At 42.9% G+C, this 18,758-nt stretch overlaps 1 protein-coding gene across 3 annotated transcripts in view; it reads left to right on the top strand.

Annotated features, from left to right (window-relative positions):
• OTOA (otoancorin) overlaps nucleotides 1-18,758 on the top strand; it is a 103,734-nt gene that overhangs the window by 71,346 nt on the left and 13,630 nt on the right. For all 3 annotated transcript variants that reach the window (XM_055232640.1, XM_063612065.1, XM_055232641.1), the window contains 4 exons: nucleotides 1,864-1,957; nucleotides 7,529-7,658; nucleotides 12,056-12,243; nucleotides 16,254-16,409. In XM_055232640.1, the coding sequence (XP_055088615.1) occupies nucleotides 1,864-1,957; nucleotides 7,529-7,658; nucleotides 12,056-12,243; nucleotides 16,254-16,409 (568 nt within the window). The remainder of the gene's footprint in view (nucleotides 1-1,863; nucleotides 1,958-7,528; nucleotides 7,659-12,055; nucleotides 12,244-16,253; nucleotides 16,410-18,758) is intronic.

Here is an 18,758-nt window from a genome sequence, read left to right as displayed (position 1 = left end):
AAATTTGGAAAAGGTGGCCTTTTACAGATGCAAGGTAGTGGTATTATTAGTAGTTTAAAGACTATTTTTTTTTGAAATGGGGTCTTGCTCTGTCACCCAGGCTGGAGTGCTGTGGCACAGTAATGGCTCACTGCAGCCTCAACCTCCCTGGGCTCAGGTGATCCTCCCACCCCAGCCTCCCAAGTAGCTGGGACCACAGGTACACATCATTGTACCCAGCTAATTTTTGTATTTTTTTTAAGGGATGGAATTTCACCATGTTGCCTAGGTGGGTCTCGAACTCCTGGGCTCAAGGGATTCACCCACCTAAGCCTCCCACAGTGTTGGGATTATAGGTATGGGCCACCATGCCTGACCCTAGAGACTATTTTTAAGACTAGTTCTAGGTTCTCAGAAAAATGGACAGGATAGAGATTTCCCATATCCCTCTGACCCCATATATGCATAAGCTCCTCATGATCAATATTCCCCACCAAAGTTGTGCATTTATTAGAACTGATGAACCTATGTTGACATTATTGTCATTGGATTCTCATTATCATCCAAAGTCCATATTTTATATTAGGATTCACTCTTGGTGCTTTACATTCTATGGATTCAGACAAGTATATAATAACATGTATTCACCATTGTAGTATCATATGGAGTATTTTCACTGCCCTAAAAATCCTTCCGGGCTTTGCCTGTTAATTCCTCCCTCACTCCTAATTCCTGGCAACCACTGATACTTTTGCCTTTTCTAGAATATCATGTATTTGGAATCATACAGTAGATAGCCTTTTCAGATAGACTTCTTTCACTTAGTAATATGCACTTAAGTTTTCTCCAGGTCTTTTTTTGGCTTGATAGCTCATTTCTTTTTAGTGCTGAATAATAGTTCATTGTCTTAATGAACCACAGTTTATTTAGCCATTCACCTACAGAAGGACATTTGGTTGCTTCCAAGTTTTGGCAATTATGGATAAAGCTACTATAAATACCCATATACAGGTTTTCATGTAGACATAAGTTTTTAACTCCTTTGCATAAATACCAAAGGGTGTGTTTGCTGGGTTATATGGCAAAAACATGTTTGCTTTTGTAAGAAACCACCAAAAGGTCTTCCAAAGTGGCTGTATGATTTTGCATTCCCACCAGCTGTCACTGCTAATTGGGCAGACCTCCTTTAGAGATGTCACCAAAGATAGTGTAATGCTCTTCACCGTAGGCATTTATGATCTATATAAGAATAACAGTGGATTCTGGGTCAGTGCTTTTATTTTATCCTGCCAAGTTCAAGAGTAAGTTTCTTTCTTATTCTAAGAGAAGACTGTTATGGTAAATTAAAAGGAAGAAATATATAATTACTCTTCTGCTGAGGAGGGGGAAGAAGGAAACACTGTGATGTAAATGGCAGAAGTTCAATAATTTAATTCAAACTAAAGAGAATGGGAATGTATTGCATTCAGGAATGGAATGTAACGGGAAACTCCACTGGTGGTCTTCAGGTGTGGCTGAAACAGTGTCTCAAATGATATCATCAGGAATATATTCCTCCCATCCCTCAGCTCTGTGTTCCTTGGTGTGGTCTTTACTTTTTCCACTTGGTAATATGAATGTCCTCCAATATCCTCCCCTACTGCCAGAGATACCAGAGAAAGGAGAGCTTCTCTGATAGTTCCATCAAAATTCCCAAGGATGACTCTGATTGGTCAGCCTGCATCACATGCCAATTTTCTTGGTCAAGGAAGTGGGACCATGTGATTGACAGTTTCTCTGAGTATAAGACAATCTGTTCCTGAAAGAAAAGGGTGCTGGGGGAAAAGGCAACAGATGTCCACCACAGCATGTTTTTTCACTTTACTGGTTATTATCTCTTTTTAGACTCCCTCAGCACTGGACAGCCGAGACCACGAAGGACTTGGGACCCTTTCTAGTACTTTTCTCAGGAGATGAATTAAGCTCTATAGCCACAAAGGTAATGTTGTGCTCCATCTTAAGAAGGCTGAAGGAGTTTGAAGGGGAGAGAAAGTGTGGTCAATTATACAGCATTGGGTTTACTGCTGTCTATGGTTCTGGAAGCTTCCTCCCTGCCTCAAAGGGCTAAGATGTTTCCAGCTCCATTCCAGGATATGCAAGGTTCTGGAAAAGGGAGTGAGGCTATAGCTAAATGAACTCAGGCCCTTTTGTGTGGCCCTCCAGGCAGATGTAGTGTATGCAATCACATGTGCAAACACATTTAAATCCAATAACAAGTCTTTATTGATCATTACATTTGGGCATGACACTTTTCTTGGAGTAAGGCTCCAGAAGTTAGACAGTCTAGGCCAAGGGACATGCAAAATAGGCATGAATTAGTCATTTTTGCTGCATAACAAAGCCACACAATCTCAAGGGCATAGAACAATTCGCATATGTTTCTTGCTGCCTGATTTGTGGGTCACTGGGGCAGCCCTGCTCTAGAACTTGTTCTTCTCACCATGAAGGTGTGAAACTACCAAAAAGGGAAGGGATAAGTACAATTCTCCTTAAGTCCTAGGCTGGAAATTGGCATGCTATCACTTCTGCCACACTCCAATGGCCAAAGTAAGTTACATGACCAAAACCAACTTAAATGGGGCAGGAAGGAGTCTCCTTCCGTGGAGGTGGAGGGTAGGAAAGAAGTGAATGTTTGGTTAACGACAATCAGATCCCCCACAAAGCACAACCACACACTCTCATACTTGTACTTGCAGGCACAAGGTGCACATGGTCACACATGCTCAGCAGGGCCTGAGCACACAGAACATTACCTAGGATCACATGCAGCACACATTCTGAAGTCCAGTCACAGTAAAATCATATTCTGGATGTCTGAATATATAGTTATAAGCAGTTGATGCACAAATGTTTATTTTTATTTTATTATTTTATTTTATTTTGAGATGGAGTCTCCCTCTATTGCCCAGGCTGGAGTGTAGTGATGCCATCTCGGCTCACTGCAACCTCCGCCTCCCGGGTTCAAGTGATTCTTCTGCCTCAGCTTCCTGAGTAGCTGGGATTACAGGCACCTGCCACTATGCCCGGCTAATTTTTATATTTTTAGTAGATACCAGGTTTCACCGTGTTGGCCAGCCTGGTCTTGAACTCCTGACCTCAAGTGATCTGCCCGCCTCGGCCTCCCAAGTGCTGGGATTACAGGTGTGAGCCACCATGCCCAGCCCTGATGCACAAATGTTATATATCCATCTATATTTTTTCCTTCCTTGTTTTTCTTATGTTTAGATGTTTATTATTATTGTTTTTATTTTTCCATAAGTTTTTGAGGTACAGGTGGTATTTGGTTACATGAGTGAGTTCTTTAGTGGTGATTTGTGAGATTTTGGTGCACCCATCACCTGAGCAGTATACACTGCACCATATTTGTAGTCTTTTATCCCTTGCCCCCCTCCCACTCTTCCATCCAAGTCCCCAAAGTCCATTGTATCATTCTTATGCCTTTGGGTCCTCATAGTTTAGCTCCCACATATCAGTGAGGACATCCGTATATCTATCTAACCTTAAAAAAACAACTTCTGAAATTGAAAAAATCTCGTATCAACACTGTGAAATCTCAAAAACACAGTTGTAGAGTTAAAAAGAAAACCCAGGTTGCAAAAGAATATCTATGGTAGGATACGAAGTAAATAAATAAATACTAGCTGAATTAATTTAAAGCAAATGTAAACCAAGTTTATATGTAAGAGAAGTATAAGAGTGAATGCCAGATTCAGAGTGACAGTTACTTCTGGGAAAGGAGGAAGGCAAAGAGTGAAGGAGGGACTTATTTTTTATATTGTGATGTTTTATTTCTTAAGCTGGGTTGTGAGGACATGGGTGTTTTGTTGTATTATTCTGTATACTCTTTTTTTAAATACTGGAAATGTTTAATAAAACAAGTAATACATGCTCCTGGTTAACAAATCCCAATCGCACCAAAGGTAATAGGATGAGAAGCAAGTCTCCTTCCCGCCCCAGACTTCTAGTGCCCTAGCCCCCCTCTTCAGAGGCAATTGCTGTCCCCAATCTCTTCTGCATCCTTTCAGAAAAATCCCGACTACCTATACAACAAATTTTACATAGGTGTAAAAATATCTATATAACAAGCCTCGCCAACATGGTGAAACCCTGTCTCTACTAAAAACACAAGAGCATATACACACTCTTCTTTAAAAAATACAAAATGAAAAATACCATTCACTCCACTATGCACATTGCTTTCTAAAAGTTAACTGTCTTAGAGCAGTTGCTTTCAGCCTTAGCTGCACATTAGAATCACCTGGGGAGATTCCAAGATGGACCAATCCATGGTATCCAGCCCAGACCAACTGAGTCAGAATCTTTAGGGGCTGGCTCTGGGTGTCCCAGGTGACTCTTACGTACAGCCAGGGTTGAGAACTGCTGGCCTAGACTGTGACTCTAATTCTGAAGATGAGACTGGAAAGGGGAGCTACATAGGCTGAGAGGCTTTCTCTCTGGGTGAGCTGGGACCCAGTGAGGCATAGCTGTTTGTAGAGCTTGATGAATTCTCTGGGCCCACGGACAGGCCTCCTAATAATATCCCAAGTTGGCGGACACGGTGGCTCACGCCTGTAATCCCAGCACTTTTGGAGGACAAGTCGGGCAGATCATGAGGTCAGAAGATCGAGACCGTCCTGGCTAACACGGTGAAACCCTGTCTGTACTAAAAATACAAAAAATTAGCCGGACGTGTTGGCGGGTGCCTGTACTCCCAGCTACTCAGGAGGCTGAGGCAGGAGAATGGTGTGAACCCAGGAGGCAGAGCTTGCAGTGAGCCGAGATTGCGCCACTGCACTCCAGCCTGGGTGACAGAACGAGACTCCGTCAAAAAAAAAAAAAAAAAAAAATCCCAAGTCTTGACAAAGTGCATTCATTCTAGATGAGAAATGGCACTTTCTCCAAGGCAACCCAAAGTCCCCTAAGTCCCCTCATTGCTAGTCTCCACCTAGAATGTTGAGACAACCCTTCTTCACCTCCTTTTCATAATAAATGTTGTGTGTGTTAGGCAATTCTTTCTTTCTCTTTTCTGTTCTTTCTTCTTTTTTTTTTTTTTTTTAGACAGAGTCTCACTCTGTTGCCCAGGCTGGAGTGCAGTGGCATGATCTCAGCTCACTGCAACCTCCGCCTCCTGGGTTCAAGTGATTCTCCTGCCTCAGCCTTCTGAGTAGCTGGGATTACAGGCATATACCACCAAGCCCAGCTAATTTTTGTATTTTTTGTAGAGACAGGGTTTTACCATGTTGGCCAGGCTGGTCTCGAACCCCTGACATCAGGTGATCTGCCCACTTGGGCCTCCCAAAGTGCTAGGATTACAGGTGTGAGCCACCACAGCTGATCTGTGTTAGGCAATTCTTGCATTGCTATAAAGAAATACCTGAGACTGGGTAATTTATAAAGAAAGGAGGTTTACATGGAATACTATGTGGCCATAAAAAAGAATGAGATCATGTTCTTTGCAGGGACATGGATGGAGCTGGAGGCCATCATCCTTAGCAAACTAATGCAGGAACAGAAAACCAAATACCGCGTGTTCTCACTTATAAGTGGGAGCTAAATGATGAGAACACATTGTCACATAGAATGGAAGAGCAGATACTGGGGCCTATTGGAGAGTGAAGGGTGGGAGGAGGCAGAAGATCAGGAAAAATAACTAATGGGTACTAGGCTTAATACCTGGGTGATTAAACAATTTGTACAACAAACCTCCATGACACAAGCTTACCTATATAACAAACCTGCCATGTACCCCTGAACTTAAAATAAAAGTTAAATTAAAAAAAAAAAAAGGGCTGGGTGTGGTGGCTCATGCCTGTAATCCCAGCACTTTGGGAGGCCAAGGCAGGTGGATCATGAGGTCAGGAGATCCAGACCATCCTGGCTAACATGGTGAAACCCCGTCTCTACTAAAAAATATAAAAAATTAGCCAGGCGTGGTGGCGGGCACCTGTAGTCCCAGCTACTTGGGAGGCTGAGGCAGGAGAATGGTATGAACCCAGGAGGCGGAGCTTGCATTGAGCCGAGATCTAGCCACTGCGCTCCAGCCTGGGTGACACAGCAAGACTCTGTCTCAAAAAAAGAAAAAAAAAAAAAAAAAAAGGCCAGGCACAGTGGCTCACACCTATAATCCCAGCACTTTGGGAGGCCGAGGTGGGTGAATCACTTGAGGCCAGGAGTTTGAGACCAGCCAGGCCAAGATAGTGAAACCCTGTCTACACTAAAAATAATAAAAAAAATTAGCCTGGCTTGGTGTTGCATGCCTGTAATCCCAGCTACTCAGGAGGTTCAGGCACGAGAATTACTTGAGCCTGGGAGGTGGAGGTTGCAGTGAGTGGAGATCACACCACTGTACTCCAGCTTGAGCGACAGAGTGAGACTCTGTTTGAAAAAAAAAAAAAAAGACAAGAAAAGAGGATTGATTGGCTCATGGCTCTGCAAACTGTACAGGAAGCATGATGCTGGCATCTGCCCAGCTTCTGGGAAGGCCTCAGGAAACTTACAATCATGGTGGAAAGTGAAGGGGTAGCAGGCACATCTTACTTGGCTGATGCAGGAGCAAGAGAGTGATGGGGGAAGTGCTACATGCATTTAAATAACAAGATCTCGAGAGAACGCACTCACTATTGTGAGGACAGTACCCAGGGGATTGTATTTAACCATTCATGAGAAGTCTGCCCCCATGATCCAATCACCTCTCACTGGGCCCCACCTCCAACACTGGGGATTACATTTCAATATGAGATTTGGTGGGGTACACATCCAAACTATATCAAATATAAAATTTAGTAAAAACTTTGAAATAGCACCAAACCAAAAAAGGGGTAGGCACACACACTTTTTTTTTTGTTTTTTTCTGAGACACGGTTTTACTCCCATCACCCAGGCTGGAGTGCAGTGGCATGCTCTCGACTCACTACAACCTCCGCCTCCTGGGCTCAAGTGATCCTTCTGCCTCAGCCTCCTAAGTAGCTGGGATGACAGGCTCATGCCACCATGCCTGGCTAATTTTTGTATTTTTAGTAGAGATGGGGTTTCACCATGTTGGCCTGGCCAGTCTTGAGCTCCTGACCTCAAGTGATTTGCCCGCCTCGACCTCCCAATATGCTGGTACAGGTATGAGCCACCACACCTGGCCTAACTGACATTTTTTGTTGATATTACCAGATTGCTCTGCTAATAGTGCACAATTTGACAGTCCCACAGGAAAATAGTGCACAATTTGACAGTCCCACAGCATTAAGTATTAGCACTTTATTTTATTTTTGACAATCTGACTGGGGAAAAGTGATGTACTTATGTTTTTTAGACTTCATTGGATTTTTATTGAAGTTGAGTATCATTTTATAGGATTCTTTATAGAGACCACATTAGTGGGACTAGAGATTAGATTTATATGAGAAGTTGCTATAACAGAATGAAGGCAGTAAGCAGTGTGACAGTTTCAACTCTGATTTCAATCTGTATTTAAGGGGTTTTAATTATTATTCCTTTTCTTTCATCTTCTGTCACACAGTTTCCTGAGATCCTTCTACAAGCAGCTTCCAAGATGGCCAGGACCCTGCCCCCTAAAGAATTCCTCTGGGCTGTTTTTCAATCTGTTGGGAACAGCAGTGATAAGATCCCCAGCTCTGACCCTATGCCTGGTGAGTGTTTCCGGGGTATCTGAGCCAGTGCTGGCGTAGTAATGTTTTGGGCAGGGTCCCTGACATCAAGAGGCCTCCTTATGTAGGGAACTGGATGAAATGTCTGCAAAGCAATAGAATGACAAAATCTATAGGCAAAAGAATTACACTTTTGGGTAAGGTGTGATGGCTCAAGCCTGTAATCCTAGCACTTTGTGAGGTTGAGGCAGGCAGATCACTTGAGGTCAGGAGTTTGAGACCAGCCTGGCCAATGTGGTGAAACCCTGTCTCTACTAAAAACACAAAAATTAGCCGGGCATGGTGGTGCGCACCTGTAGTCCTAGCTACTCAGGAGGCTGAGGCACGAGGATTGCTTGAACCCAGGAGGCGAAGGTTGCAGTGAGCTGAGATGACACCACTGCACTCCAGCCTGGGTGACAGCGAGACTCTGTCTCACAAAAAAAAAAAAAAAAAAAAAAAAAAAAAAAAAAAAAAAAAAAAAAAAAAAAAAAAAAAAAAAAAAAAAAGAGTTACACTTTTATAAAGTGACCTGGAATCATGTCCCATACTCCATACCCAGGCTAGTAGGTTTAATGCGTGAATATGTGTAACAAACATTTCAGTAGGATTGACTTAAAGGACCAACATGGATTAGTGGTTTAACATGGCAGTGACAGGGCCGGGCTGGCTAGATTTCACTCCTGAGTCTGCCACTTACTGGCTGTGTCGCTTTGGGTAAGCTCTTTAACCTCTGTGTGTCTCAGTTTTCATCCTTTATCAAATGGGGATAATGAAAGTCTCTACCTCACTGGGTTATTGTGAGAATTAATGGGTTTAAACCCAGAAACATGTTTACAGGAATGACTGGCATGTAGCAGATCCTTAATAAGTATTAGATATTTTTAAAATTTGATTTTTTTTTATTTTTTGAGATGGAGTCTCACTGTGTCACCCAGGCTGGAGTACAGTGGCATGATCTTGGCCCACTGCAACCTCCGCCTCCCAGATTCCAGCAACTCTCCTGTCTCAGCCTCCTGACTAGCTGGGATTATAGGCATGTGCAACCACGCCTGGCTAAGTTTTGTATTATTAGTAAAGACGGGCTTTCACCATGTTGGCCAGGCTGGTCTTGAACTCTGGCCTCAGGTGATCCACCGCCTTGGCCTCCCAAAGTGCTTGGATTACAGGCGTGAGCCACCGTGCCCAGCCTAAAATCTGATTTTACGGAGGCGGGGCCTCGCTCTGTCATCTGGGCTGGAGTGCAGTGGTGCAATCATGGCTCACTACAGCCTTGACCTCCTGGACTCAAGAGATCCTCCCACCTCAGCTTCACAAGTAGCTGGGACTACAGGCATGCACCACCACATCTAGATAATTTTTTAGTTTTTGTATAGATAGCATCTTTCTATGTTGCCCATGCTGATCTTGAACTCTGAGCCTCAACTGATCCTCCTGCCTTGGTCTCCCATAGTGCTGGGAATATAGATGTGAGCCACCATGCCTGTCCAAGTGTTAGATATATTATTATCATTACTGTGCACCTACTAAGTGCAGACTGGGGCCAGGCATGAGGAGACAAAGTTAATCAGACCCAATGATAGTAGTCGACAGTCAGTGCTTGCTTTCATCTACTCAACAAATATTCATTAAGCACCAATTTTGTGAACAAAGAGCTTACTTTCAAGTGGAGGGTAGCAAGACAATAAATTCCATACATAAGTAAAATATATGGTATATTGTATGAAAAGTGCCAAGAAGGAAAATAAAGCAAGGGAATGGGCCACGAGTGTTAGGAGGGGGACTGTCATGTGAAAAGAGAATCATGAAGGAACGTCTCATTGAGAAGGTGACATTTGAATGAAGACCCAAGGGAGAGTGGGCCATGTGGATATTTTCAATTACAGTCTTCCCAGCAGGGAGTGCGACAGGATCACTTCCATGAGTGGGAGGTAAGGGCCAGTGTGTTTGGAGGCGAGTGAGAGACAAGGCCAGCCATGTAGGGACTGATAAAGAAAACCCTAATGACTTTGGCTTTTACTCTGGGTGGAGGCATCGTGTGACATCAAGCAAAGAAGTGTCACAATTGGATTTATGTCTACCTTGGGTGATTATCCCTCCATGCATTATCTTGTTCTCCTGTTTTTTTTTTTTTTCTTGGTGAATGTGGGGATTTTATTGGGTAATGGAGGTGGCTCTTGGTGGGATGGATGGGGAGCTAGAAAGGGGATGGAGTGGGAAGATGATCTTCCCCTGGAGTTTGGCTGTCCTGTGGCCAATCTCCTCTCTGACTGTCCCCAGCCGAACTCTTCTTGGCATTCAGATGCTCTTTTCTCTGCCATGCTGCTCTTCTGCTCCTCTTCTCTTCTATTCATCTGCTCATCTGCTTGTATGCTCATGGAGCCTGGGGTTTGGGGTTTATATGGGTACAGGATAGTGGGATGTGGCAGGCCAAAACCTAACATTTGGGTGTGAAAACAGGAATGCCTATTCCCATTTAGGGCTGCAGATTTCCAGGCTTGGGTGTTCTCTTGTTTTTTAAATGAAGGAAACTGGGGCTTAGGAGACTAAGGGACTTGTCTGAAGTCACAGAGTTAGTAAATGGCAGTTCTTAGATTTGTACCCAAAGCTGGTGGTGACCACCACTGGCTCCCACTGCCCTCAAGGTCCAGCAGTCCAAGTCATCATATTGCAGAGCTCTTACTGTGTGCATGTGGTATACAAAAGTAAGGCTTTCCATGCTCATGGGAAGGAAGCTCTGGTATCAGTGCATAGTTTGAGTGTTCTTTAGTTGGTTCTGGGTATTAATTGCTGCTATGCTTTAGTGATTAGTGGATTAGCAGAATTACTGCTTGGTTTTATATTAATTTGTGTGTGTGTGTTCACTCACTCCACAGATATTTGCTGAATACCTACTATGTACCAGGCTCTATTCTAAGCCCTGGACAGACACAGTGATAAGACCAAGTCCCTGATGTACTAGTCAACCATTCTGCCCTCTCTAGTTCTGTGCTATCACTGACGTTGTTTTCACTAGAGGGTGGGGTGGGGGTTGGCCTAGGGAGGGATAGGTCTTTAGTCCTCTCCAAGTGGCTTATGATAAAGATGTTTGAGGACCACAACTGGCATCTTTGATCTGGTCTACTTTTGCCTCTTGATTGGAATGCAGTGAATTTCCATTGAAGGTGCAATGAGAAGAGAGAGGCCATGGGGCTGGGGAAATGCCCTGGCTTCGGGTGGGGTTGGTGCATCTGTCAGCATCAATGGTGGTCTGCTGCTAAGACAAGAAATCCAGAGTTGCTCTTAAGGATCCTAGAGTTTTCTCCCAGGTTGGGCACATCAGATCCAGCAAAGACAATATCTCATTTGCATGTTGATTGGTAACTGGTTTGAGTAGGTAAGGTTCACGTTATTCAAAGACTGAAATGGATGTTTTTCCTGTTGCCAAGGGAAATGCAGTGGGCTCATTTCTCTTTTCTCTAGGGATGGGAAAGCCACAACCCCCACTATGATTTTCATGGACAGCAACTCATCTTCCTAGTTTTTATTTTTTATTTTGTTGTGACACAGGGTCTCATTGTTACCCAGGCTGGAGAGTAGTGGTGTGATCACGGCTCACTGCAGTCTTGACCTCCCAGGCTCAGGCGATCCTCCCACCGCAGCCTCCTGGGTAGCTGGGACTACAGGCATGTGCCACCAGGCCCAGCTAATATTTTGTAGTTTTTTTTTTAGAGGTGAGGTCTTGCCATGCTGCCCAGGCTGGTCTTGAACTCCTGGGCTCAAGTGATCCTTCTGCCTTGGCCTCCCAAAGTGCTGGGATTAAAGACATGTGCCACCACGCAGCCCATCTTCCCATTTTTATAGGAAGACTCCTTCATAATTTTGGAACCTTTATGCTGGGTTGCAAACTCAAAGGCATAGGGGGTGAGGTAGGCAACAGAAATTGTGTATTGAGTGCTTACTGTATGTGTGGCACTGTTCTAAGTTCTTTATATATAACACATTTAGTTTTCACAACCATCCTATGAGGTGATTTTATTTCCATTTTATAGACAAGAAAACTGAAATACAGAGAGGCTAAATGGCCTTGAATTTGAATCAAAACTCAGGACTGTTCACCACCAGCTCTTACTGCCCTCAAGGAATTTGTAGTTTAATTGTAATGTTGCACCGCTCCTAGTTTGTGCATGTGGATGTGCAAAAAGCTGGCATTTCCATGACTTTGTTACCCAGTAATTAGCAAGAAATGGCAGAAGTGGGATTCTAACTGGTCCCTGGGCTCCTGCTCTCCGCTTTTACTCTGTAGTCCCTTCCGTGCATAAATCTGACTGGCGAAGAATGTTACTCATTTCAATACACTGACTAACATTTCTTGAAATTCTCTTTCCTTTTCTCCTTCCGTGCATCTCCCCTTTCTTCAGGTTGCCATGGAGTCATGGCCCCCACTTCCGATGACATCTTCAAGTTGGCCGAAGCCAACGCCTGCTGGGCCCTGGAGGACCTGCGGTGCATGGAGGAAGACACATTCATCAAGACTGTGGAACTGCTGGGAGCTGTCCAGGGTTTCAGCCGGCCTCAGCTGATGACCCTGAAGGAGAAAGCAATACAGGTGAAGCCCACTTCAGGGAGGAAACGTTAAACAGAGGCAAAAAGAAAAACACCAAAACCAGTGCAGCATTTCTGCACATAGAGCCCTCCTCAAGGAGTTTTCACATACATCATCTTGAAATTTTACTGCATCTCAGTGATATTGTGATCTTCTTATCTGAGAAAGGAGGAAATTTCCAGTTCCTCCCTCTTAGGGCTGTGGCAGAGAATGGGATGAGATATGTCTTGGCACCTAGCAGATGCTCAGTGAATCAAGTTCTGTGGATGTCCCCATGCCTCTGACCAAGGTGGTTTGCAGGAATTAGGCCTTTTATTCCTTCATCTGGAGAGCCCCAGCTGCTGCTCACAGCAGGTTTTCTCGGAATCATTTGCAAATTTGTCTGAAAATATAACAGAAAAGAGTAAAAAGAGGACTGGATGTAGCTTTCCATTTTTAAAAAGGTCCCTTTGTTGGCTGAGTGCAGTGGCTTATGCCTATAATCCCAACACTTTGGGAGGCTGAGGCGGGCGGATCACGGGAGGTCAGGAGTTCGAGACCAGGCTGGCCAACATGGTGAAACCCCGTCTCTACTCAAAATGCAAAAATTAGCCAGGCGTGGTGGCATGTGCCTGTAGTTCCAGCTACTCAGGAGGCTGAGGCAGGAGAATGGCTTGAACCTGGGAGTTGGAGGTTGCAGTAAGCCAAGACTGTGCCAGTGCACTCTAGCCTGGGTGTCAGAGCTGAGACTTTGTCTCAAAAATAAATAAAAATAGGCTGGGTGCAGAGGCTCATGCCTGTAATCCCAGCACTTTGGGAGGCGGATCACGAGGTCAAGAGATGGAGACCAGCCTGGCCAACATGGTGAAACCCCATCTCTACTCAAAATGCAAAAATCAGCTGGGTGTGGTGGCATGCACCTGTAGTTCCAGCTACTTGGGAGGCTGAGGCAGGAGAATTGCTTGAACCCGGGAGGCGGAGGTTGCTGTGAGCCGAGATTGCGTCACTACACTCCAGCCTGGTGATAGAGCGAGACTCTGTCTCAAATAAATAAATAAATAAATAAATATAAGAAAAAGGTCCCTTTGTGGCCTGTTTTAGCTTTTCTTTCTTTTTTTTTTTTTTTTCTTTTAAGACAGAGCCTTGCTCTGTCACACAGGCTGGAGTGCAGCAGCGTGATCTGTGGTTCACTGCAAACTCTGCCTCCCGGGTTCAAGTGATTCTTGTGTCTCAGCCACCTGAGTAGCTGGGACTACAGGCACAAGCCACCACGCCTGGCTAATAATTGTATTTTAGTAGAGATGGGGTTTGTTTGGCCAGGCTTGTCTCAAACCCCTAGCCTCAAGAGATCTGCTCACCTTGGCCTCCTACAGTGCTGGGATTATAGGCATGAGCCACCGCACCCAGCCCTGTTTTAGCTCTTTACATGGTTGTGGAATATCTAGTTACCCTCAAGGGTTAAACAATTCAATTTCTTAAAATTATAAATATAACTGTATTTATGTATTACATGAATACTTCAAGTTTATTGTAGAAAAGTCAGAAAATAATAAAGAAGAAAATCAGTGATAATCTTTTACTCACTGTTGATATTTTGATAAGCACTGACCAGCAGATAAGCACGGTTGATATTTTGGTATATTCACTTGAAGCTTACCAGACTCCAAAACTATGTATATAAAAAATATTATTTTATATATTTCATACATATATCTCATGTTTTACAAAAATGATATTACACTTACCTACTATTCAATAACTTGCTTTCTACACCCAACAGTACAGACTGCATATTTTTTCATATCCAAAATGTAAATCTATGTCAGTATTTTATTTATTTATTTATTTTTTGAGGTGGAGTTTTGTTCTTGTTGCCCGGGCTGGAGTACAATAGTGTGGTCTTGGCTTACTGCAACTTCCGCCTCCTAGGTTCAAGCAGTTCTCCTGCCTCATCCTCCCAAGTAGCTGAGATTACAGGCATCTGCCACCACGTTTGTCTAATTTTTGTATTTTTAGTAGAGATGGGGTTTCACAATGTTGGCTAGGCTGGTCTTGAACTCCTGACCTCAAATGATCTGTCTGCCTTGGCCTCCCAAAGTGTTGGGATTACAGGCATGAGCCACTGCATCTAGCCTATATCAGTATTTTAAATAGCTTTGTAGTACAATTAGCCTTCCATATCAATGGGTTCCACATCTGCAGATTCCACTAACCTCAGGTAGAATGTATTTAGAAAAAACGCTCCAAATAACTATAACAATAAAAAAAACACATAAAAATACAGTAGCATTTTTGACATAACATTTTGTACATATTTACATAGCACTTAACATTGCATCAGGTATTATAAGTAATCTAGAGATGATTTAAAGTATACAGGAGGATGTGCATAGATTATATGCAAATACTACATTATTTTACATAAGGGACTTGAATATCCGTGGATTTTGGTATCCTTAAGAAGTCCTGGAACAAATCCTTGGTGGAGGTATCCACAGGGGCAACTTCATTTTATTTATGGTTAGTTCTTATTTATTTAGCTAATTGTTAGACTTTCAGGTTGCATTAAAAACAATGCCTCAATGTATGCCTTTATACATATACTGTTGGGTATTTGTCTCATTTACTAAGGCTAAATTCCCAGAGGTAGACTTTCTGGGTCAAAGAATATAAATACTTTAAAAGCTTTTGATACAGATAGCCAAACTGCCCTCTCAAGAGCATGTACCAATTTATATTCTCAACTACAACAAATGAGGGTATCCCTTACCTTGTATCTTTCCAGTATCGTAAATGATGATAATTCTTTTTACTTCTTGTCATGTGATGGATCAACATGGTCTTCTCTGATTGTTTTTAATGTATATTTCTTTAATTATGACTGAGAATAAACTTTTCCCCATACATTTAATTTTTCTTTTGCGAATTCCTTGTTGATGTCTTTTGTCTATCTTTTTTTTAAAACAAATAAAGTCATCTTTTTATTATTGATTTAAAAGAGAGCTTTATATTAAGATTTACCCTGTGTCTTTTTAATTTTTAATTTTTATTTATTTTTTATTAAGGGATAGTTGACAAATACAAATTATACATATTTATGGTGTATACGTATATACAATATGATGTTTTGATATATGTATACATTGGGGAATGGTTAAAGCAAGCTAACATGTCAATCACCTTTCATACCTGTCTGTTGTCAGTTTTTATTGTGAGAATATTTAACATCTACTCTCTTCGCAATTTTCAAGCATTCGACACATCATTATCAACAATGGTCACCATGCTGCACAATAGATTTCCCTATGTCTGTTTTATTTTTATTTCTTTGAGACAGGGTCTCGCTCTGTCACTCAGGCTGGAGTACAGTGGCACCATCTTGGCTAACTGCAACTTCTGCAAGTGAGTCTTGTGCCTCAGCCACCCAAGTGGCTGGGATTACAGGTGTGCGCCACCATGCACAGCTAATTTTTTTTTTGTATTTTTAGTAGAGGCAGGGTTTCATTATGTTGGCCAGGCTGGTCTTGAACTCCTGGCCTCATGTGATCTGCATGCCTTGGACTCCAAAAATGCTGAGATTCCAAGTGTGAGCCACTGCACCTGGCCTCCTTATGTCTGTTTTAGATACTGTCTTTGTCCATTCAGGCTGCTATAACAAAATATCATAGACTGGTAACTTAGAAATTTATTTCTCACAGTTCTGGGGGGTGAGAAATCAAAAACTGAAGCATTGGCAGATCCAATATCTGGTAAGGACTTGTTTTTCATAGATGGTGCTTTCTCACTGTGTCCTCACATGATGGAAAGGGACTGGCTTGTAGCTAGCTCTCTGGGGTCTCTTTTACAAGGGCACTAATCCCACTCATGAGGGCTCCACCCTTATGACCTAATCATCTCCCAAGGCCCAACCTTCCAATACTATCACACTGGAGATTAGGTTTTAACATATGCATTTTAGGGGGGCACAAACATTCAAATCATAGTACATACCATCACCAGTGTTCAGTCTAATCTGTTTTCTTTTTTGCCTAAAGGTTTGGGACATGCCATCTTACTGGAGAGAACACCATATCGTCTCCCTGGGGCGCATTGCTCTGGCTCTTAATGAGAGTGAGCTGGAGCAGCTGGACCTCAGCTCCATAGATGCTGTGGCTTCTCTAAGCCGGCAAACAGAATGGACACCGGGACAGGTGGGTGGATGTTTCTGGGTCTTTTAACTATTCCATATTTATAAAAGCTGCCTTCATATCCTTACTGTTAATTTCATCATCACAGTCATTTTTGAGTCTGTTTCTGTTGACTGATTTTTCTCTTAGCTGTGGGTCATATTTTCTTTTTTTGTTTGCAAACGTAGCAATTTTGATTGTGTGATGAGCATTGTGGATTTTACATTGTTGAATATTTGATTTAGTTGTATTTCTTTGAAGAGTATTGGGCTTTGTTATGTCATACACTTAAGTTACTTTCAAATCAGCTTGATCCTTTTGATGCTTCCTTTTGAGTTTGTTAGGGCAAATCCAGAGTGACCTTTATTCTGTTGTTAACTTATCATCATTACTGTGACACGATTCCTTTGAGGATGCTACCTAATGCTCCATGTATTTCAAGACCTTTTTACTTTGGCTGGTGAGAATGTGAAATATTTAGTTGCTCAGCCTAATCCTTTCTGATTACTGATGACTCTTTTCCTGCCTGTGTGGAGTTTCATTCTTTGCATGTGCAAATTAGCAGTCAGTACTAGACATCTCTGCAGCTTTCTGGAACTCTCTGCAGTTTCCTCCTCTCCAATACCTTGCCCCACAAGTGATAAGTGCCCTGGCCTCTCTGAACTTGGATCTCTGTATCCTCAACTCAACTGGGCCACTGGGCTTGTTTTGGTTCCTCTTCCTGATCCATGTCCTGGAAACTGCTTTTTGGCAGTAAGTGAGGGTAATTTTAGGGCTCATCTTGTTTGTTTTTCTTCTTCTGGGATTATGATTCTGTTGTTCCACATCCGGATGCAGTTGTCCGATATATTTTGTTAAATTTTCTAGTTGTTTATGGTGGGTGGACAATTCCTACGTTAATTAATCCTTCATGGGCTAAAGAATAAGTTCTTCCCAGAATTTTAATTGTTTTGATTGGGAGAGAAGTTTAGGGTGTCTAATCCACTGTACTGCTGGAAAGGGAAGTATTAGCCCTTCCATGTTATCTTCATTCTTAGGCAGCTCTCTCAGTGTTCATTTTCAGCACTAGGCTTATATACAACCTAATTAACAAGCCCATAAAAATGTGCCTCTTCTTTATTAGTTTTTGGAAAAGGCCCAGCATTGATTCCACTCATGTAGTTACCCACCCCCTAGCAACCACTCTGGTCAGGGGTTGAATATGTTGGTTGGCAAGGCCTGCATCATGGAGCAGAGTCCATCTTATCACCATCTTATGACCATGTGAGCTGAGTGAGGAAGGATATGTGGTAGGCTGATTAAGGTCCCCCAAAGATGTCCATGTCTGAACCCCTGGAAGCTGTGAATATGTTAACTTATGGAGCAAAAGGGACTTTGAAGATGTGATTAAGGATCTTGAGATGGGGAGGTTATCTTGGATTATTTGGGTGGGCCCCTTTTAAGAAGGAGCAAGGAGGGTCATAGATAGAGAAGGTGACGTGATAATGGAAGCAGAGGGACCTAGAAAGAGATCTGAAGGTGCTCTGCTGCTGATTTTGGAGATGGAGGATGGGGCTATGAGCCAAGGAAATGCGGGTGGCCTCTTGAAGCTAGAAAAAGCAAGAAAATGAATTCTTCTTAGAACTCCCAGAAGGAACCCATCCTTCTAGTCCATTTTAGGATGTACAGTCTCCAGAACTATAAGAGAATAAATGTGTATTTTTTTTTTTTTGAGACGGAGTCTCGCTCTGTCGCCTAGGCTGGAGTGCAGTGGCGCAATCTCGGCTCACTGCAAGCTCTGCCTCCAGGGTTCACGCCATTCTCCTGCCTCAGCCTCTCTGAGTAGCTGGGACTACAGGCACCCACCACCACGCTCGGCTAATTTTTTGTATTTTTAGTAGAGACGGGGTTTCACCATGATCTTGATCTCCCGACCTCGTGATCCGCCCGCCTCGGCCTCCCAAAGTGCTGGGATTACAAGCGTGAGCCACTGCGCCCGGCCATAAATGTGTATTTTTAAAGCCACTATGTTTGTGGTAATTTGGTAGAGTAGCAATAGGAAGCTAATAGAGGGTAATTTTCCAAAGAAAAAGTGTGGATGCTGAGCAGCCAAAACCAATGAATGTCCCCCTACTCTTATGAGCTTTTTGTAATCACGATTGCCATGTTTCATAACTCTGAGTGGCACCATTCAAACAGAATACAGTGTGAATGGTGCACCCCCGGAGCTGGGCAACATGCAGATCCTGGCCATGAAGATTACATGAGTTAATACTTGAAAACATTTTGAACAATGTCTGGTACATAGTAGTCAATAAAAATTAGCTGTTTTCATGTTGATATTGACATCATTGCATTGTCATTATCAATATTATCATCATCATTACAGCCCCT

This window comes from Symphalangus syndactylus, chromosome 11, assembly GCF_028878055.3.
Source record: "Symphalangus syndactylus isolate Jambi chromosome 11, NHGRI_mSymSyn1-v2.1_pri, whole genome shotgun sequence".
Lineage (NCBI taxonomy): Eukaryota > Metazoa > Chordata > Mammalia > Primates > Hylobatidae > Symphalangus > Symphalangus syndactylus.
This window is presented reverse-complemented; position numbering and strand designations above follow the sequence as displayed.